The sequence below is a fragment of the Hippoglossus hippoglossus genome, chromosome 16, assembly GCF_009819705.1.
Source record: "Hippoglossus hippoglossus isolate fHipHip1 chromosome 16, fHipHip1.pri, whole genome shotgun sequence".
Lineage (NCBI taxonomy): Eukaryota > Metazoa > Chordata > Actinopteri > Pleuronectiformes > Pleuronectidae > Hippoglossus > Hippoglossus hippoglossus.
The window spans coordinates 16,758,877-16,780,533 of NC_047166.1; the positions used below are offsets into that span (position 1 = coordinate 16,758,877).

Genomic DNA, 21,657 nt, shown 5'->3' on the forward strand with positions numbered 1-21,657 from the left:
CTACATGGGCCACTTTAGGTTCATATCCAGATTACACCTTGCCAACATTTGATTTGAGATATTTGGGCCATATTTGCTATTTTACAAGTGGGGACAATAGGCTGACATCCGTTTGGCCGGGCCTCAAGAGGGCCAGAAGTGCTGCATCATAGCCTGAAGTGGTCCACATCCATATGCTATCTGGGATGGATGGATGGATGGATGGATGGATGGATAGATGGATGGATGGATGGATGGATGGATGGATGGATGGGGTTAAGGATGAGTAGCTATATGAGGCATGGGCAGAGCCAAAGAGAAGATCAAGAGATGCCAAAAGGTAAAACAAAAAATGTATGAGAGGAAGGAGAAAAGTGAGGGAGAGAAGGTTGTGGGAGGCAGATGGGGGGGGGGGGGGGGGGGGGGGGGCAGAGGGAGAGATGGCAGAGCAGTACAGGAAGCTTTAATTGGTCTCTATCCGCGAATTCATCACTATTTCATTTGCTGTTTAACCTTTGTGAAGCTAACCTACCTCAGGCCTTTACAAGCTGTTTGATACAGCAAAGGACAGAATAGTTCATTTCATAGTCCTCTTGTTTTACTGCCAGATCCTCACACACAGCAGTGTTCACCACATTACCAGACAAATTATAATTTTTTTAAATGAAATACATAATACACCATTGGTTTCCCTCTCATCATTTGTGATATGTGTAAAGAAATGCAAAACACGTAATATGTTAAATATAAAATTAACTTTGTTTAAAAAGGTGAACAGCGCTCTGTAGCAGTGGCGGCTTGGACTCATCAACTAAGCGAGGCGCATTCATGGCAATGAGAACATCCGATTCTCCTGTTCAGTATTCTTCGTACTGAGCTGAACTTTCACCGAACTTCTAATAAACAGGTGAACAGTTCTCTTGCAATTTCAGAAAGAAAACAGCAGCAAAAGCACAGACCAAACAAACAGCCCATTTCAAACAGGCAGGTTTATAATGGGCACTGCACTACTTTAATAGAAAATAACCAATGAAGCTGACATTGGCCTTGATGGCCAAACTGTATGAAAAACTTTGGGACAATGTCTTTCTGTCACAGTCATCAACAGTTACCCAGCAGAGCTGCTGTATTCACATTACAGAGTAAAATACCAGGAATGTCCACTTCAACATATTTGAGTTTCCACAACAGAGCTTAGCAGGATGATGCAGACCTTTGTGATGAGTGAATTAATACAATGAAAGATGGGTCCAGGTATTTTGACACATTTGCTGCCTAAATACAGACTGAAAAACACTAACTGTGTGGTTTGATCCGATGTAATTGACCAGTCAACCCACCAGCGGTCTTGGGAGTCTGGTTTATATATTGCAAAATCCTGATTAGTTCATGAAGTTACATGATATCACATTGTCCAACTGAGCCCACCTATGTTAAGCCATTAAAAAGAGTTTACTTGAAGTAAAAGTAAAACAAAGAAGTAAAAACAGAGATCACTAATGTAAAAATAAAGCTGTTTCATGTAGGATGCTGATAAAGAACATGGTAAATTGACTGTATTTATATGGAGCTTTTCAGTTCAAGTCACATTCAACCATTCACACACACATTCATACAGCGCTTCTGTATTACACACCCTTCATACACTGTTGGGGCAGCAGTCAGGTGCAATGTAGGGTTCAGCATCTTCCCAAGGACACTTTGAATGGAGCAGATAGGGATCGAAACGTGACTTCTAGTGAGTGGACGACCCTATGTACCTCCTGTGCCACAGCCACCCCAAAAATAGGTCATCAGAGCATTTAAGCAGAAAACATCCAAAGTAGTAGTAATGGTGGTTGACAGATAAGTAGTTCCTAAGATCATGCATCATGATTTGAGATCAGACTTCACTTTTATGACCAAGTTTTTGTCGAAAGCCCCCCCACTTAAAAAAAATAAAGTTAGGTAACCTCAAATCGACTCATAACACTGCATTAGTACAGTCTGTCAAAAGTGTTGATTGCTTTAAGAGATGTCATCCTCACTCTGACTATCAGTTACATCTCACAGGACAGGAGACAGGGTAGAGAGGGGGAGAGACAGAGGAAAAACTGAGAGTCAGGGACAGAGAGAAGAAAAAGGCAAAGGAGGAAAAAAAAGAGGAGGCAGAGAGAGAGAGAGAGAGAGAGAGAGAGAGAGAGACAGAGAGCGAGAGAGAGCAGTCGCCGAGGAGGCGAAGCTACTTTCCATCATTATCCTGTAAAATATCATTTGATTGGCTGCTCTGTGGCAGGGGCCCCCGGTGGTAGCGGCTCTGTCGTCAGGCTAAGGAGGGAAACACACAGCTTTTCACTTTTCCTGTCAAAACTAGCTTTGCCCAAATGGTATCATTTTAAATGCCATGACAGTGGAAGGTGGAAGGGAGTGTGATGGGCCTAAGGGTATACATAGACCCCATATGCTAGTGACACTGATACAAGTGTAATTCTACACTATTAGAGTGACACAGGAGATCTTCCCCAACCCCAGTCACACACACACACACACACACACACACACGTACACACAGGGACACGAATCAGCCGAAGGGGGGCGGTGAATGTGGATCAGGCTGGCGTGCCATGAAAATTTAAGAAATTCTTTAACCCTGGCCTAGCCTGATCTCCCCCCACACCGCCACCACCCTCTCCTTTGAATATTTTATAATGCCAAAATGATTTATTAACTTGAGACAGGTACAGCTCAGTAGGGCCAGGTAGAGCCACAGGGACAACAGCAGGGTGAGACCCACAGGGGGCCGCATCGATCAAAAGACACAGGGAGAAGAATGATTATTTATTTTACACTGATATTTCCTTCTGTTTTTTTTCTGATACTAGAGGGCTTGGGGTGCAATTAATATTTGTCTTTAAATGTAATGTCTCCTTATTTCAAAATGAAACATAAATATGTTATACGGTAAATCATTGTGCATGTTGTAATTGTGAAGACAGGGAAATCTAAAACGATTTAAAGCACTTTAAAAAGTTTTAAACTCTATTCCTGTGTTAAACTGAAGTGATTAATATGATGGATAAGCTATAATATAAAAAAAAGACATCACAGAAATCATACACACACACGTACAGCATGTTAACTTACGTAGCCTGCTGTTTAATGTTTGCCATTTAGACTAATCGCCAGTGTTTATGATACAATGTATCAAAATCTGTCTGGCAATATTTACCCATAATTCCATCTCTTTTATGGCCCATGATTGCCACAGACAGCGTTTGGCCAACAATGTCACAAAGGTCACTCCGCTATAGGGTGGGCTGGGAGGAGAAATATGGCAGGCAGACATTTAATACCTCAAAGAGTCTATACGTCAGAGAGAGAAAGAGGAACGATAGAGACATGAAGACGATACGATGGAGTCAATGAAGATACAAAGGGAAGGGAGCAGGGAAGAGAAAGGAGTGGAAATGAAACAAGAAATTACACAGCCAGAGAGAGATAGAGCACCGTGGACAAATAAATGAGACAGAAAGTGAGAGCCATCGAAACGGAGCGAGAGTGAGCGAGCACTGAAGCAGATAGGGCCCATGGGAGCCAGCGAGAGAACAAAAGCGGCCCTTCTGCTAATTGACTGCAGAATTAGCCCCTTCTGCCCCGGTGGGACTGTGGCGAGGCAGTGGCAGATGGAGGCAGACTGGACACCGGAGCAGAAAAAAGGCCTGCAAAACCTGCCGTGAAGCTGCCCGCGATTGTGGGTCACAACACCGCAACACGTTCCTTGTTTAACAGGACATGTCCAAGCACAGAGAAAGGACTCCGTGGGCTGGGGGGGATTAAAAAAGGTCAGAAGAGGAAGTGTGGACTGCTGGACGAGGGAGGGAGAGGAGAGGGAGTGTAATATCAATACAGCTAATTTGTTTTTAAATGCCTCATGAAGAAAAGTGAAACTATAGAGGTGTAATGTGTAAGGTAAAATTTGTTTTGAAGACAGTTTTCAAAACAGCGGTTAAGATACGCTAGTGAAACATGTACAGACACAAATAACTCTGTTTTGTGTGTTTCAGGGTAAATATGAACAAATACTAAGATTGCACTTATAGGCCAACAATAACAGATCTGGATCAAAACCAATTTATTGATTAGCCAATCAATAACTTTGATCATTTATAAATTGTTTAAGTCAATATTAGGCATTTTTCTAAATATATTACCTTTTTTAGCTTCTCAAATATGAACATTTGTTACTTTTCTTAGACTTTTTGGATTAAAATGTTAACATTTAGAAAAAATGGGGGGGAGGGGGGGGAGTTATTTAGTTGTGTCAATATGCTCTCTTGTTGTGATGGGTATTTATAATGGAAATAATAATTAGATGAAGCCTAGACACGTTATTTATCAAGACTCAGTTTTATAGGCGGAGTATAACATGTATGTGAAAGTAAGTATAACCATAACCCAAACTGCATTTCAATAGAAACTAAATGTTTAGTAAACAATATATTTAGTAACCAAAAAGTTACACTGCACCAACATTACCTCACAGACACACATATATATACATCTACATTTACACTCACCGTCTTGGATTATAATCTTTGATTTGCAAATATGTCATCTGTCATAAATATGAACTATTACGTCATCACAAATCATTCAACTTCACCCTTTTTTCTCGTGCCAACTTCCAGAGCCCAAATAAGTAATTAAAATCTCAATCAGTATCCAAAAACCTGATAAAAGGATCAATGACACACTCACACCACTGCACCACCAAGTCGCCGCTGCTACTATGAAGTTGAATTACGTTGCTCAAAGCACTTTTTAAAGTACCAAAAGCAGCCATTCCTCTTTCTAGGGATTACTCTGAGGAATGTATTTACAGTTCCTTTCTCTCATATAAAGGCTGTATGGAAATCAGAGGACTACAGACACCACTCACAGGCTGTTTTGAAATTCAAAGGAGGTGGGGAGTAAAACTATATTGTCCTTTTGAGGATGCAGGAGGATGCTTTCCATTCTGCGCTGCACCATGACTGTCATAGTAATCTGATATGACAAATTCACATACAGTGGATTAGCTGCCGGTGGTGAAAGCCAGAGCGGTTAATATTTGTTGATGTTGCCTTTATCCAGCAGGTCGGCCGTCCCCGGGCTGTGGTTACCCTGACGATGAGGAGAGGAGAGGAGAGGACGGGAGATGAGAAGAAAGGAAATGAAAAGAAAGGAAAGGAAAGGAGAGGTTTTGTTTCTGGCAAACAGGACGAGTATGAAAAAAAAATGTCAGGGCCACTGGGCCTGCTCATCACTTTGTATGCTGTCAAAATCTTTGATGCTCGCCGACTCTTGATGTCGGGGGCTATGAAAAATGCTTAGCTCAATTTAAGCCTCTCGCAAAAAAGGGCTAACAACTGTAATTAAATCATTAAATTCTTGTCTACGCTTCACAGAGCATAGAGAAAATTAACTTCCCACCAACCTCATTTTCTACTTGAACATGAAATAATGATTTTTTTTTTTCTCAAGCTCATATAATTACAAAGCTAACATCTGATAGAGTCAGCATCCAGGGGGGATTATCACATGCATGAGTATTAGACCTCATTACCAGCTTGACTGCAAAATTATTACATCTTGTAATTGGATGGTGAGATTTATACACAGATTGGCCGGGTTTCTGTAAGATTGTAATTACAAGCTTCATTGGTTTGCTACTTATCGGAACTTCACAGAGAAAACAACTGGTAAAATGAAATGAGCATTTCATTAACCTATCGCCTTATCAGGGGAAAAACCTGTGTAACGTTCATGTATGCATTAACATAAATAGGATCATTCATTCTGCCGCCAGATAGCCTGGGCTGGAGTTCTGTGTGTTTTTTTCCCTCTCTTTCTTTTTTTTTTCCAGGCGATGAGAGCGGAGGGTGGAGAGAGAAAGAGGGTGGTGGTGGTGGTGGAGGTGCTGGTTTTGATTGCTGTCGGGTGGGAGGGGAGTTGGTCGGTGGCAATACTCATTCATTTTCACAGAGTTTATTTAACCTTCATAATCCTGTGTTGATGGGGAGCGGAGGGGAAAAGGGGGACACAGAGGGGAGGACATGGAGAAGGGGGAGGGGGGGGCGGGGTGAGAAGGGGAGGGCCGCGAAGGCTGAGGGGGGAAAAAAATAATAATAAATTAGTTGTCTAACGTTACAAGGGATGAACTCAATATATCTATTACTTAAAGACTAACTGACTGTGAAAGTGCTCATTTCACGAGAGACGAGGCAGCGAGCTGGTGGATACTCATGGGGCTCGGAGGTGGCTGCTCTTCCCCTCCTCTCTCTCTCTCTCTCTCTCTCTCCCTTCTTTCTGCCCTCTCTCTCTACCTCTCTCCCTCTCTCGGCTTTTGATGTTTCCCCTTTCGCTGTTAACAAACTCTGGCCATGTTCCCCTCCTGCTCAAACACAACGGCAGGTGCAGATTGGATGCCCACATAAATAACCTCCTCACACAATGACACCGGGGGATCGATCCAGATTTTGATGGGTACTGCTGCTCATACAAAAGGAGTGTGTGTGTGTGTGGGTGTGTGTGTGTGTGTGTGTGTGTGTGTGTGTGTGTGTGTGTGTGTGTGTGTGCATGCGTGTTAAGACGGTTTGAACGGAAAACAAATGGTGACGAGCAGGATGGGACAGAGAGGAAAGAAGGTGGAGAAAGGGGGGGGGGGGGGTGAGGATGGGGGTATAAAATGGTTCAATTACAAGGCGAACACTATTTCTCTCTTCTTAACAAGAGATTTCATGGTGTGGCCCAGTGTTTGGCAGAAACAGCTGAGTGCCACTAATGCTAAAGCATTACACCGCGCCAGTTCAGCTGGCCCCCTTTTGAGACGGGAGTCAGTTGTTATTGAACTTCATTGTCCAGATTGGTTTTCTTTCTCTTTTTTTTTTCCAGCTGGGATCAATGATGCTTTAACATGGGCGTGATGTAAAAAGCCGCGGCGCAACCTGCCACCCACACCAGCGCTGCTCTTAGAACAGAAGGTGAGGCCCTCCACAGTACGCACTTTCTATCAGACATATCTTGCGTGTTAAAGGAAAATCATAAAAAGTTAACTTGAATTGGTTGCTCAGCATCCTCCACATCAGAGTGTACAGGTTATCTTCCTTCTGGAGATGTGAAAAATATAATTAATGGTCCACTTACATGGGATTAGATTCGCAGTGAGTGACCGGAATTTTGATTCATTTTCTCATCAAGAGCCATTTCTGCAATAAAGACTTTCTTCCATTGTCATTCAAAAAATCTGCTGCATTTCCGAAGTATTATATATTATCTATTATTCTGTTCATATAATCTATGCAAAAAAACAAGAAGTAAAAAGACACACTGTGTTGTTACAGCGAGGCCATAAAACAGATTAGTTCTTGGACAGATGCTTTAAATTTATGGTTACTCGGCTGGTTGCCTGCATGACAACCATGGTGAAAACAAGGCTCCAGGAAGTTCATGGATTAAACGGCAATAAATTGTGCTGATGTAGTTGGTAATGTTTGGAGAAAGCCAGAAAGTACCGTTCCTGGTCTTTATATTATTAAAGTTCTTCAAGCTAAAACAATGTCTAGAGCATCACCAAATGACACAACTAGGTTTTATTCTCCATCACACGTACAGTATCTTATGCCATTGGTCGGCCAGCTAAATGTTGGACTTTCCCCATTGGCTGAGAGGTTTATAGCCAACTCTGTGCAGTTTCACACCACTCACGATTCAACCAAGCACCTAGCGACAAACCTAACGAGAAAACAGTCGCTAGCATTGCCCTGCGATCAAGAGGTTGGACTTTCCCTCGGCACACGTCTCTGTACATGTCATTCAACTGAACGCACAGCACCTGACACATGAGTGAGCTTATAGCTTTCTCTGTGATTGATCATTTTAAATGCAGCTGAAATCGCAGCAGGGCCTTCGTCTTTCAGTTGGTGGTCGAGCAACATCATGGTTGTAATATTATGATTTCAGGAGGGCAGAAAATGCAAATGCCGGAAGTGAATGCTAGTTAGCATGTTATCTTAATGGGATGCATTTCATTCACTATTTCCTGTCCAAAAATGTCTAGAGAAACTGAAAAACATGTAAAAGTAAACATCTTTATTTATCGTTATTGAATTTGACTGAATTAAAATGCTGTATATGTGAGCACGGAGAGTAGGAGAGAAGCATACAGACAAATAGCCGAGAGCAGCCGACACCAGGCAGAACTGCTACTTTCCACTGTAAGTTGTTGTTTACAGTGATCCCACCACAAAGCTACGTCCTCCATTTCTTATATTGGCCATTCACAGTCCAGCCATGTCCTGAGCCATATGCTAGTCTTGTTTCAGCTGGTCTCCAGGTTTGTCATGGTTGTCTAAACAGAGAAAAAAGAAGATTCCATGTAGTTTGCACTTGGTCGGCCACATGGGAAGATCTAATCTGTGCCACAAAGAGCTAATCTAGTACACCAGTAGCCTTTAAACCCTCTTGGAGCCCTGTTTTCTTTTAGGGTGTTTGTTCTCCGTCTCCCCCCCTCCCCTCCCCGGTTCGCTGTGTGTCTATAACACATTACTACATAAGTGAATTTGACAGACTGCTGTTTTCATCTGTGACCCCATAACACCCACGGCTAGAGGGCAGGACCACTGGTTAGCCTGCTCAGAGGCCATGATGACATAAATAATCTAAATTCAAATAGTAGTTTGTGGCCCCACAGACGTCAAGAACAATATCCTGTGACAAATATTGGTTGGATATGCTACTGGAATGTTATTTGTCTACCGGTGTAATGATGGAAATAAATATATTGTGTTTTCTGCCAAAAACGCAGCCACACTGGACAGCAATGTATTTTCTTTCCAATATTTCTCTTATTTATTTTCTGTGTTGGTAACCACTGCAACACTCTGAAACATAAATATAAGTACAAGTGACATCCCAAAGCGACTGAGCTAGAGTCAGCCTGATCAGTGATCAAGGTGATAGGAGTGTTATACGGCGTGAGAGGCCGAGGCATCCTGGGGAGCGGGTCCGGCAACACACAAAAACAGCAGGTTTTGACAACTATCAAAAGTTCGTACAAAGACGCACCAAAGCAAAACGCAGCACAACATGATAACGGATGAAAAAAACAGCCTCATTGAAATTCCATTTGTCATGCTGTCTGTTGATTATTTCATCTATGAGTCTATCACTATCAAGGGGTGCAGTTTCAAAAGAATACTTCAGTGTACAAAAATCTTTTTTTTCTCCCCCTAAGAAGGCCGTTCCTTAAAATTCAATTAACTCTGTTGATAAATAAACGTGGGAATTGTATCATCTGAAAGCGGATTTGCATGCTCCCATTTTTTTTTTTTTTTCACCATTTCTGAAGAAGCAAATAAACATCTGAAACGGGAAACTAACTCTTATGAATATCTTTTACGCTAGTGTTTCGAACCAGTGTCTGAGCCTCCCGTTAGTCTGATTTAGCATAACATTATATGTGGGACAAGGAGAGGACTTTGATATCAGTGTTCTCTTTGTTTAGAGTCATTCTCGTATGTATCACACGTTTACTGTACTTTGCATACATCTGCAAGTGAATTGTGCGTATGTGCACGTACAGTATAGACTGGGAGTGCTATGGCTTACAGGAAATCAGTTGATTGTTTCACGGGGGAAGTTTAATACCAAGTAATGGAATTAGTCTGGGAAATGCCAGAATGGTTAATTAAATTATGCAGTCCTGTACGCTGACTTGCACAGTTTTTGTGAATATTTACGCGGCAGGTATTAAATTAGGCAGCTTTCATATTCAATAATCATATTATGATGATGATACTACTTGAAATTGGGAGATTTTGAAAACGTTTTTTTTTCTCAAAACTTATGGTTTCAGGTCACTCACAGTGTAAATACTGGAGCAGAAAAGTAGAAAAAACTCGTGAAAAATACTTTCACAACTTCTTCATGTTAATCCTCTTGGGTCAGAAGCTCAATAAAACACTCAGCTTAGTGCAGTTAAAACATCTTAAAGGCCAGTGAATGTTGCATCGCCTTTTTCTCTTCCTCCTCTCTCCCTCCCTCTCTCTCTCCCTGTCTCTCTCATTGGCTAGCTATAGCTATTCATTAGCTCCAGCCCCTATGGCAATGAGAGTCTTTAACCTCCATTAGATCTAATGTTGATATGTTTCCCCAGTAAAGAGCCAAAACAATTAACACCCCTTCTCACATTTCTCTCCCCTTGGCCCCTAACCACATCAAAATCTGGGCCCACTCGTTCATTACCCACCCCTGAGTATGCCCTCAGGGAGGAGAAAAGTCAGATCCTTGGCTCTTGTCGTTTGCGTGGTATGCAGTCAGAAGCTAGAACGAGTTAAAAGAAACTTGTCAACAATAATGAAGTGCTGTGTTTCTCCTGCACTTCAGCACTGAACTTCAGGAAGTTTGGATGAACTACTTCATCATGATAACACTTGATCATGATGAGGTAACACCTGCTCTGCTCATAGTGTTTGGTCTTGTTTTTATTTCATGTGCCTTCGGCAGCAGTGGTGGCAGCGTGTTGCTGCTCCAGCTGGAAGAACAGTGCAGGACAGTGTTGTACTCTGCTGAGTGTCAGTCACCTTAAATGCACCGGCATGAACTTATTTCAACCCTGTCTCCCACAAACACAACTGACATTTAAATACACGAGTAATACCATCAGCAAATATGTTTTGAATGAAATGTAATACCTCCTGGAATATGCTTTTTATCAGCACAGTGAGGATACTTAAGAGACGTAGCTGCCAAGTGAACTACGTGTTTGCTTCAAACATTTAACCAAAACCAAAGTTTTTTAAACATTAACCACAATGTATTTCTGCTCAAACTTAAACCCCAGTGCCACAGCCCTGCAGTTTGCAAGTTTGTTACAGAAACATACTTGAAAAAAACAAATCAGTTGATCATTTCAAGAAGACTGCATTTGCAACAAATGTATAAAAAAAACTTACCAGAAAGGGTAAAAAGGGTGAAAGGTGACAACTCAGAACCTCACACTGTATCACTCACTTCTAACTTTAAGGACTTTAATTGTTTTCTTTTTCTCTCGATTCACAGCTATTTTTTCACTAATACAATTGTTTACTCTTTCCTATGTGGAAATATATATAAAAAAGTTAGAGAGATATGCAATGGTTAAATCATTAAAAAAACACGTATTGGATACTTTAAAAAAGAAAAGTAGGTGAATGCACATTTATTTAAAGGTGTCATTACCTCAATAATCCTCAATGGGGCCTCAAGCAGACAGACATTTGAATAATATGAATAAGAAAACCAGTCATCTGAAGTCAAATCAATTATCACCCTGTTCTTGTCGTGTACTCACGTGAAAGTGAACTGCCCACCTAACTGCAGTGAAACACCTTTCACTCGGCCGGTGTTTATCGTCCAGAAGCTCTCTGTCATGTCAGAAGTGAAGAGCACCTCCCCTCCAAGTGTTTAGCTGTCAACTGCGTAACGTCTTGACCTTCTAGGACCCAGAATAGACCTCTTTTATTATCCAGGAAATTCCTAGTTTCCTTACCTATAGGTGTGGTGCAGTTGTCTGCGTATCAAATGTCTCACAGTAACACCAGTGGTCCTGCGACTCTAACTCGCGGCTAAATGGTCGAGTTGCTCTGACGCAGTTCGGGGAGTATAAACCAGAGCTGAGCGCGTGTGAGTGTTTTGTGTGTGCGATGTTAAAGGGAAGAGGTCGGCTGAACAGTTGTGATGGTCCGTTGGTATCAGTTATATTCATCTAATCTCCTCCCTCCAGGGGGAGAAGGAGTTTTGGTTTCAACACTTAATTTGATAATCTGTGAGAAAAAGCACAAAAGGGACATTCTGCAGATTCTTAACCTTTCCTCAACTTTGGCACTCCCAGAGGCAGGAAAGGAGTATCTTTCACCACAGTTATTAGTTCACAGAGACACCCTTGACCTCTGCGGTGGTAGCCAACTGTCAACATAACCCGTGTTTTTGTAATGCAGGTTCACTCTCTTTCAATTCGACTGGAATCGTTCAGGCCTGCGTGTCGTTGGCTTCAAGGGGTCTGAGAGGCCCGAGAACAAGCACGCATAGATTTTAAACATAAACAGGTTAGATTACAAGACTATGACAACCAGAACCTGACGGACATCTTAGCTTTAAAATGCCTAACTGACATAAACAATGTTTTTTTTCCAGTGCAACAGCAATTTATTTAACACACTTTTACAGTTGAAGTTTTAATCAATAGTTAAGAAAATATATGTTTTAGAAAAAATAAGATGTTGATGGAGCAAAATATACATTTTCTTACAAGAGGACGTTGTTTTTGTTAAAATATTTATGACAAACACGCCTGCGTCTTTTTGAGGATAAACAAATTGACAAAACTTGCACAGTAATTATAAAAACTAATATATATGGATGTGGTTTGCAAAGTGCTGCCATATGTGTTTTGACAGACCTCTGTAGAATGGTGTTAGCTTTACTGGCCTGTCTGTAATGATAGGGTATTGTTTTTATACCAGACAAATGCTCAAAGTGTGTGTGTGTGTTCTGTTAATGAAAGTTGTATTTCTACTTTATAAAATGACGATTTCTATCGTCGAACAGAGTAATTATTATTTAATTACATTGAAGAGAAGGACAGAGATTATATTTTCTATCTTCTTTTCAGATTTTGTAGGTGGAAGTTTGGGTGGATGTGGCCCAGTCATTTTACATAATGCATCAGTAACATCTAAACAATATTATCACATCTCTATTATAATTAAGCATTTAATCTAAAAAAAAAATCTCAATTTAAAGATGACATGGTGACAGGATTTTTTTTTCCACCTGAGTGAATCAGTAGAATGTGGCCGAGGCAGAACAGCTTATGAAGAGGCTCCTGTAGATTTACATGATTAAACTAATCTGATATGAGAAGCCTGGGGACCTTCTTTCAAGAGAGAGAGAGAGAGAGACTATTTCAAAATTCTTAAGTCATGACGGATGTATACGTGTGCGTGCAGACGCGTGTGCGTAAACGCGCGTCATGGACAGATACAGATGTTGAATGCACATCTGTTTCCAGGCAGTGCATTAGAAGTCAACGTGTTTGGGGGAAAAAAATAGCTTCATGGACGCGGCGAGAGGAGCCGGAACAAAGTTTTACATGCTCTCTCTCTCTCTCTCTCTCTCTCTCTCTCTCTCTCTCTCTCTCTCTCTCTCTCCGGGTGGAAGCTGAGGAGCTTGTGGTGGTAATGAGAGTTTAACAAGACCCAATAAATCAGTTAACGGTAATGGTTTATTGCCCTCAACACTTGTCACTGTTTACCAGGAGTCAACTTGCTCTTCAAAAATAAGGGGAAAAGGTTCCATTGTGAGAAAAAAATTAAGAAATAACAATATTAGTAAATTATTATTATTATTCATAATATTAATAATAATAATAATAATAAATTGTCACGCTCCTTTACTTTACTACTGGTCTTATAATTCTTTCTTTTTTTTTTTTTATACTTCTTTCATTTCTATTGAGAGATATTTCCAGTGTCCTCACCGCCCCCCTCTCCAACACCACGACCATCACATCTAGCCCCCCCCCCCCCCCTCACATGCGCACATTTCCACCGGGTTATCACAATTGCCATTCCTCCCCTCCTTTCTGATGTGTTACCCAGATTACCATCAGTGCCCCTCAGATATTTTTTTTTTTCTAACAGATCCTCGGCGCTTCAGCTCGGGCAATATCCACTCGGAGCCATCTGGTGCAGATCAAAATCTATACTGACTTCTTGGGCTTCCAGTCGTTAAGGCATTAAATCTAGATCTACAGAATAACCCCCCCACCCCCCTACCCCACTCCACTCCACCCCGAGCCCTGCACGTTGAGGTGCTTGGGCGATATAAGAATCTAATCAAATAAAAATAGAAATGTTAAAACACGGACAACAACCCTCCTCCTCCTCCTCCTTTGAGCCACGCGGCTGCAGGTCACAAGTGGACAGAAAAACGGACTATTTTCTTCCTCCGAGCTGGAAATTTGTTTCAGAAGAGGCGACCAGAAGCTACAGCAACAGATTCATTTTTATTTTCAAATTCAACTCTTGTGGAATTATTATTATTTCCTAAAGTCTAATTTATAAGAAAAATAAAAAATAAAATGTCTTTTAGGATCAATTTATGAACAGGTTTATTTCACTATGACGGCTAAATTATTCTTCATTCTCATTTTCTTTTTGAGCACAAGTGCTGAAAGTGCTGCCACGTCACTTGCTTTAAAATTAGCTGCGTAGAAATGAACATGGATAACAGCTTGTCCCTTGCACAGGGACCTGATCCATGTTGGAGTTTTCCTCATCCCTATTCTCTCCAAACAAGGAGACGTGAAGTGGCTGTGCTGTTGCAATAAGGGACAACAACAATCTGGTTTAAATCCACACACACACACACACACACTCTTTCTCAAACACACACACACACACACACACACACACACACACACATACGGAGCGCGCGTGCAGATGGGGGAAAGAGGGTGAGGAAAAGAGAGGGAGGGAGAAGTTGGCTGATAAAACCTTTTCTGAAGAAATCAAAGGGAGGCAAAACAGAAGTCAATAAAAGCTACATAATCAATAAATGATGTGGAAAGATCGGTGCAGTTTGGATTTTTGGGGAAAACGTGCGTCATGAAATTATGGCGCGTTGCATAGCTGAAATATGAAGCTTAATTGTATTTGTTAATTTTATTAAAACGTTTCTTTTAATTAATATATCGTCCACATAAATATAATGTTGCTATAACAAGTAGGATACCAGTTTTGGTATTAAATGAAGACAAGGACTTTACAAAGAATAAACTCAACTTGAACAAAGACACTTTTTTGTAAATTAGTCACTATTAAATAAACGCACCATAAGTCTTTGGTACCAAATATTAAATCCTCCGCGCAGAAACAGTTCTTCCGTTTTTAATTAGCCCACAATTTAAATCTATTCAAAAGTTAGTTCCTTCTTCTGACGGGTTTACTTCCTCCTGTGTCGGACAGCTGTAAAATCTTGTAGACAGGTTGTCATACAACAATCAAAGCCTTCGGTGAATGGACTCTAATGCTTGAACATTTAACATACAATAAGTCCAAACACGGAGAGAGAGAGAGAGAGAGAGAGGAGAGGAGAGAGAGAGAGAGGGAGAGAGAGAGTGAGGGGGGGGGGGGGGGGAGAAGGAGAGAGATAGAGAGAGACAGAGGGAGAGAGAGAGAGAGAGAGAGAGGCCCCAGCCAATGTGCTTCACTCCATATTCACATTATCCACATTGCTCCAAACGAGGAGGAGCTTGCAGGCTCAAGTAGGGGATGCCAATCAAAGCATCAACTTCAAATTGTATCTGAGAGATCAGCCCGGAGACCTCAGGGCCAGGCGCGTCAGTCGGAGCGCAATTGTTGATCAGATCACATCCAGCGGACTTTGCGCGAGAAAAAGAGAGAGGAAGCCGAGATTTAAGAGCGGGCTTGTTTTGACGGCACATACCGCTGTATGTCTCCAGTAGCTGTGACTTTGGCTTGAACACTTTCCCTCGACTCCTCTGGGTTCCTTTTTTTCTTTTTCTTTTTTTTCCCCCTTCCACCACACACACTTGTTTTTGGTCTTTCTACGCACAGTTTGTCGGACGATACAGGCTGTGCCACAGTTTCGGCGGAGGAGATGTCTTTCCCCCAGCTAGGCTACCCGCAGTACTTAAGTGCCTCCCAGGCGGTGTACGGGGGCGAGAGACCGGGAGTGCTTACGTCTTCGTCCCGCGGAGGGAGCTCCGAAATCGGGGGTAGTCCTTCCGCCACCGCGGCGGCGGTCAGTTCGGTGTTGGGCATGTACGCCAACCCGTACGCGCACAACTACAGCGCTTTCTTACCTTACACCAGCGCGGACCTGGCTCTTTTCTCACAAATGGTAAGGACATATTTCTGTTTTCTTCTGTTCCGTGTTTGAGGACTCGCACGCTTGACTTTCCCATACAAAGAAAACAATAACCGTAGACTACAATGTGAGCTACCGAACCAAAAGAAATAGGCGAATATCTAAACAATTTAATATGACTTCATTTTTATGTGTTTTATTAAATTTCAGTTTATATATACGCTTGATTTTGGGCAGATCAGTGTCTTGTTTGGTTTAGTTAACTTGTGAAAAGTTTGGCCCCAGACAACAAAGAAAACAAGAAGGAAGAATAAGGCCAGAAATAAAGAAGAGCATAATTGTAATACACAGCAGCCAAATAATAATTATTATAGTGTAAGAATGATTGATTACAAAGTTTAAATTAATTTTACTGACGAAGAAAAACGTGCATCTGCGTGTTTACGCACCATTAAAAAAAAAGAAAGTTTCTGCTCAGTCTTGTATCCCGGCTAGGTTTTTTTTTTTTAATGAGATCGTTATATTCTCTATTTAAATTTAAATATATCCTGCTATAAATGTGCTATTAACTTGAATCTTTGTTTAGTCTGTGCTGCAGTACAGCCGAGCTATAATAGCGTCTCACTAAATTACACGTGGGGGTTTATGTCTGTTGCCGAATGAAGAATTGTCCGACTTTCTCTGACCTAAAAACATCCCCCTGGTGATAATGATTAACTTGCAGTGTGTTAATGTGTTGGCTAATGCGAGCATCGGGCCCGCATAGACACCCACTACTGCGCTAAAGCTTCAAAACAACAGCAAGGGCCATTATCCAAAAGAAATAAATAAATCCAAGCATGTGTGGATGTTCCTGGAACTGGTCGATATGTGTGTGTGTGTGTGTGAGTGCTGCGGTGTCAGAATCAAGTGGAAACGACGACAGGGAGGATTAATAAATGATGCGTGCTGGGGCAAACTTAACTTAGGCCTTCAAACTTGCTTTGACATATAACTTGAGGAGAGTGGAGAGAGGGGAGAAAGGGGGTGGTGGGGGTGGGGGGGGGGGTGAGTTTTGGCAGGTACGCACGAAAGCTGGCGATTTGCATGCGATGTGCGCGCTCACCAAGAATGAGACGGGCCTTCTCTTGTCCTGTTCGCTGTTTGTTCCCTTATTAGACTGACATGTGTGAAAAATGTCTGCTAATAAAAGGGCTGCGGCTCACGGTGAGTGGCTGTGCGGGCGCAGGTGTCGCGGGGCCTCGTGTGCCGCTGTGCAAGTTGAGAAGCTTATTTGTGGAAAGCCCAGAGTCAGGTGCAACTGTACTCTAGGATTTTTTTAATAGCAGCCATGTCACTCGTGTGGATTGCAGATAATGTCCAGAATGCACGAGTGTGTGTGTGTGTGTGTGTGTGTGTGTGTGTGTGTGTGTGTGTGTGTGTGTGTGTGTGGCGTGGGGGGGGGTTAATCAAACCACGTGCTTTTTCATTCTGTTGGGGGAAAAAATGATTAATTGCCAAATTGTAATAACACATCATCTTGCATTTTTCAAGGGGTCCCAGTATGAGCTGAAGGACAGTCCTGGCGTGCACCCTGGCAGCTTCGCAGCCCACACCTCACCTGCCTTCTACCCATACGGTCAGTTCCAGTACGGGGACCCGGCCAGGCCCAAGAACGCCACCCGGGAGAGCACCAGCACCCTGAAGGCCTGGCTCAACGAGCACAGGAAAAACCCGTACCCGACCAAGGGCGAGAAGATCATGCTGGCCATCATCACCAAGATGACGCTGACGCAGGTCTCCACCTGGTTCGCCAACGCCAGGAGGAGGCTCAAGAAGGAGAACAAGGTGACCTGGGGCAGGAGCAAAGAGGACGGGGAGGAGAACTTGTTCGGCAGCGGGGACGAGGCGGAGAAGAACGAAGACGAGGAGGAGATCGATTTGGAGAGCATTGACATCGACAAGATCGACGACAACGACGGGGATCAGAGCAACGAGGACGATGACGATAAATCGACGGAGGGCAGCAGGGAGCACAGGGGCGGTGTGGGTGCGGGGGGAGAGTTGGACAGCTTGGAGAAAAGACGGGCCTTCGCCCTGCAGGCCCACGAGGCCTTTGACAAATCGAAGAGCACAATTTCAGTTCACGCAGGGAGTAAGGAGAGCTCGGACGGCAACAACAACAACACGACTAGAGTTTTGTCTCCGGACAGATCCGGGAGCTTTCCTCTCCCGTCCAACAACAAGCCTAAGATCTGGTCTCTAGCAGAGACCGCCACTAGCCCCGACACTTCATCCCAGAAACCCTCGTCCCCCTGTGGCCCCGCGGCCACCACTCACCCGTCAGCCCCCCACCACCAGATCCAAACCCACCCGGCCTTCCTCCCCAGCCACGGACTGTACACTTGCCAGATTGGAAAGTTCCACAACTGGACGAACGGGGCTTTCCTGGGCCAGAACTCCCTGCTCAACGTGCGGTCGTTTCTGGGAGTAAACCAGCACCATCACCACCACCACAACCACCACTTGCAGCAGCAGCAGCAGCAGCCGACGTCGGTGGTGGTGTCTCCGGTAGCAGCTGCAGCAGCGCTCAGCAATGACAGCAAGGCCCCACGAGAGACCCACAGTCCCAAACACATAGGTAGGAACACAGTCTGTCCACATGCACACAAAATATCACACGCCAGTAAAATGCACGCTAATTTTAAAATATGAAATATGTGTGTGTTATTTGTCCTGGTCCTACCTGTTTCTCATTTATGTAGCCTCTGATTATCATATTTATAAGTATTGCACAGACGTGCGTAAAAGCGCATGGGCACTAAAATCAGTTCCTACGTACACAACAACACAGGGTTCAGTTTAGCTTAAACATGATCATGTGTGAGAAAATTTTTTTATAAAAATAAAAGCCTGTATAATTAATCCAGAGCACCAGTACTGACAAGTGTTTTTGCTCGTTTCCTTTTCTAGACCATGAAAACGGTGTAAGGTCTGTTTCACCTCCAACACAGATCCTGAAGTCTTCCTTTCGACCCATCCATGACAGGTGAGACAACGTTTATCCAAGCCTTGTTTGCTCTTGTTGATTGTTGGAATAAAAAAAAATTACCAGATTTAAATCAAATGATTAAATCAAACCTTGTGATCTTTGCATTATTAGACATTTATACGGATTTAGACAATGCACCTTTCTCCTGTAATATGCATAATGTGAGGGATTAAAATTATTAAAATGAAGCACGATTATGGACAGAAGGAAAGGGCCAGCATTTGAATTAAATTATAACCTCAGTTAATATACGAAAATAAATAATATTATTTTAGGGGATGCAAACCAAGCTAACTGCTGAATTTATAGGAAATTTAGATTTTTCTTTTTTTTCCCCTGCATGCAACAGCTTTTATAATTAGAATGACACGTAAAGAAATAAAAATAAACAAAGACAAATAAAGCACAGTTTGCTTTGCGGGTGACAGGGGTCTTGACTCCCATCCCACACCCCCCTTTAATTCCTCCCCTCTGGGGAGAGTGTGGCTACTTATCAAGTCACCGAGTAAAACGGGCTCTGTCTGGGCTGTGTGCTTTCCCTAAAGACCCATGGGAGAGCCGGAGCCCAGGGGAGCGCTCTCACAGAAAAGGGAAGCGGGTAGAAAAAAAAAACCTTTACCTCAGTTTCAAGTCCTACAAAATACTCCCTCTAATAATGCAACAGTCCTATTTAAAAAAAAGGTATTTAAGTTATTATAATTATTGAAAATGATCGAGCAAAAAATGTTTTAATTTCCTGGCTTCACACACTCGAAATTATTTATTATTTATGATGATGATAATTATAATTATTGTGATTGTTATTATCATTATTGTGTTTATTATGATTTAATTATCATTATTGTTATTATTACATTGGAATTGGGGGGGGGGGAGCTGCTGCAGTGTGTTTCAAATCCAAACTGCTCAGCCATTCATCCACCCACTTGAGTTGCATATTGAAGCCCGCTGTCCAAACACGGAGGCTCTCCATTCACCCACCTCCTCTGTTTTTTATTCCCCACGCAGATCCTCTCTGCCTTCCAGCGCCAGGAGTCCACCAGACGCCACGCAACGCGTCCTCACTGCTCTCTCCTCGGCTTGATCAAGACATTTTCTCTTTTCTTTTTTTCCCCGAGATTGAAAAAAAAAAAACCCTCCAACACACAAGACAAGAAAAACAGAGACAAAAAAAGAGACTTTACACTCCCTGAGAAAAAAAGAGGACAATGAGAAATAATAATGCAGCGTAGCATCCAGTCGGTACAGAACAAATGGCGTAATTTGGTAATATCCTGTGGATGGATGGATTACTTCCTCTATTGTTGTGTAGCCTATAATCGCGCCTATAATGTTACTCTCTCTCTCTCTCTCTCTCTCTCCACTTTGACCCAGGCAGGCTGGGATATTTTTTTTTTTTGGTAGGCTTTTTACTTTATTATTATTATAATTATAATTATTATAATTATTATTTTTTTGTCTCTATCTTGTGTTTTTTGGTGTCCTTCCTTTAATGTAAATACCAAGTGATTTAAATTTGTAAATAGGAAGCGTTGAAGGAATTTGTCCAGATCGTATATTTTGCCTAATAAACTAAATGAAATTATAGAGAATGCATTAGAGTGTGCATTATTATTGCTATTATTATTAGATGCTTATTTTCTGTTTTCTTCTTCCAGGGGTGGTGGGAATGGGACAGAAAACAAACTACATGTATTGGCAGTCTGCAGCCAGGCTTAATTTTATTCAAGTTTGGGGGGAAAGCGGCGTGGATGCATTGAGGTGCTAATAAGTGTCCAGATGGTTGCTGGTGACAGAAAATGGACAGGAGCAGCTGGGAAGGTCATTAAGTAATAATATGGGAACGCCCAGTCCAAACAAAATCAAATGGTTAAAATCTAATCTGTCAGGGAGAGAAGTCGATTCGAAGATAAATTATTAATATTTTTTTCCCCCCCTCTCTCTCTCTCTTTTTGGGATGAGGAGGGGGAGGCTGGCATTGTGGAGCCTGTGGGTCAGTGAGTTTTTTTTTTTAAGGGGGGGGGGGGGGGGGGGGTCCTGTCTGCTCCAAGGCTGATAGTGATCATTAGCCTGCAAAACCTGCTTCTCTGCTCCTCAATCGGTGACCAAAACCAAATATTGATTTATCGCGACGGCCTAATGGGGTTTAAATAAAGGAAAGTGCCATGATTAGCTGTGGTGGGAAATGATGCGGCCTTTGTTTTTTTTATTTTCTCTTTTTATTCAAAATTTGCAGGAGCATGCAAATTACAGGAAAATAAAAAATAATAAAAACATATTCACAATTTCCTTTAAAATGAAATTGATCTTAATTTTACCCAGGGCCAAAGCCTTTCCTCGTTTTTTTGTTCTGGTTAAAATCAATTACTCACTTCGTTCTTTATAAAAAATAACTTTAGTATAACCTGAGAAAATATCCCCCCTCAGTTAGTGCACCTTTGTGAATCCCACTGAGCTGCGAAGTGAGCTGTTCCAGAGCACGAATGCTGTGAGTGGCCTAAACCTGTGGAGTGACTTGTGCACGTCTGTTTTGCAATATCACAGCGACCTCTATAGGCGAGGGATATAGCTCGCTTCCACTTGAGTCGGCGCTCACCTTCCCAGCAGCTATAAATCAATGTGCTTAAACTGTATCATCACACACAATGAAGTGTGTGTTCTATAGTTTGATTTAAACACGTGGCACTTAACTGTATTGTGCTATTGCAGGTTTTAAAGGAATTCAAATAGAAATCCCTTTATTTATGGAAATATGA

The 21,657-nt window shown here is 42.2% G+C and overlaps 1 protein-coding gene and 1 long non-coding RNA gene across 2 annotated transcripts in view; one reads left to right on the forward strand and one right to left on the reverse strand.

The window, feature by feature from the left end:
• LOC117777205 overlaps positions 1–20,004 on the reverse strand; it is a 73,598-nt gene extending 53,594 nt beyond the window's left edge. Inside the window, exons 1-2 of the long non-coding RNA XR_004616568.1 lie at positions 19,883–20,004; positions 8,230–8,347 (exon numbers count right to left, since the gene is read on the reverse strand). This is a non-coding gene — a long non-coding RNA (uncharacterized LOC117777205). The remainder of the gene's footprint in view (positions 1–8,229; positions 8,348–19,882) is intronic.
• irx1a (iroquois homeobox 1a) lies at positions 15,277–20,495 on the forward strand. Its single transcript, XM_034611819.1, has 4 exons — positions 15,277–15,903; positions 17,404–18,490; positions 18,823–18,898; positions 19,910–20,495. Exons 1-4 carry the CDS (start codon positions 15,661–15,663, stop codon positions 19,983–19,985), a joined length of 1,482 nt encoding a protein of 493 aa, XP_034467710.1. The 5' UTR covers positions 15,277–15,660; the 3' UTR covers positions 19,986–20,495.
• The last annotated feature ends 1,162 nt before the right edge of the window (positions 20,496–21,657 follow it).

What these genes read in the sequence shown, in the direction of transcription:
- irx1a (XM_034611819.1), top strand. Translation starts at nt 15,661, where the DNA reads ATGTCTTTCCCCCAGCTAGGCTACCCGCAGTACTTAAGTGCCTCCCAG. An exon ending in TGGCTCTTTTCTCACAAATG is followed by an intron (nt 15,904 to 17,403) that starts GTAAGGACATAT and finishes GCATTTTTCAAG; the next exon opens with GGGTCCCAGTATGAGCTGAA. An exon ending in CCACAGTCCCAAACACATAG is followed by an intron (nt 18,491 to 18,822) that starts GTAGGAACACAG and finishes TTCCTTTTCTAG; the next exon opens with ACCATGAAAACGGTGTAAGG.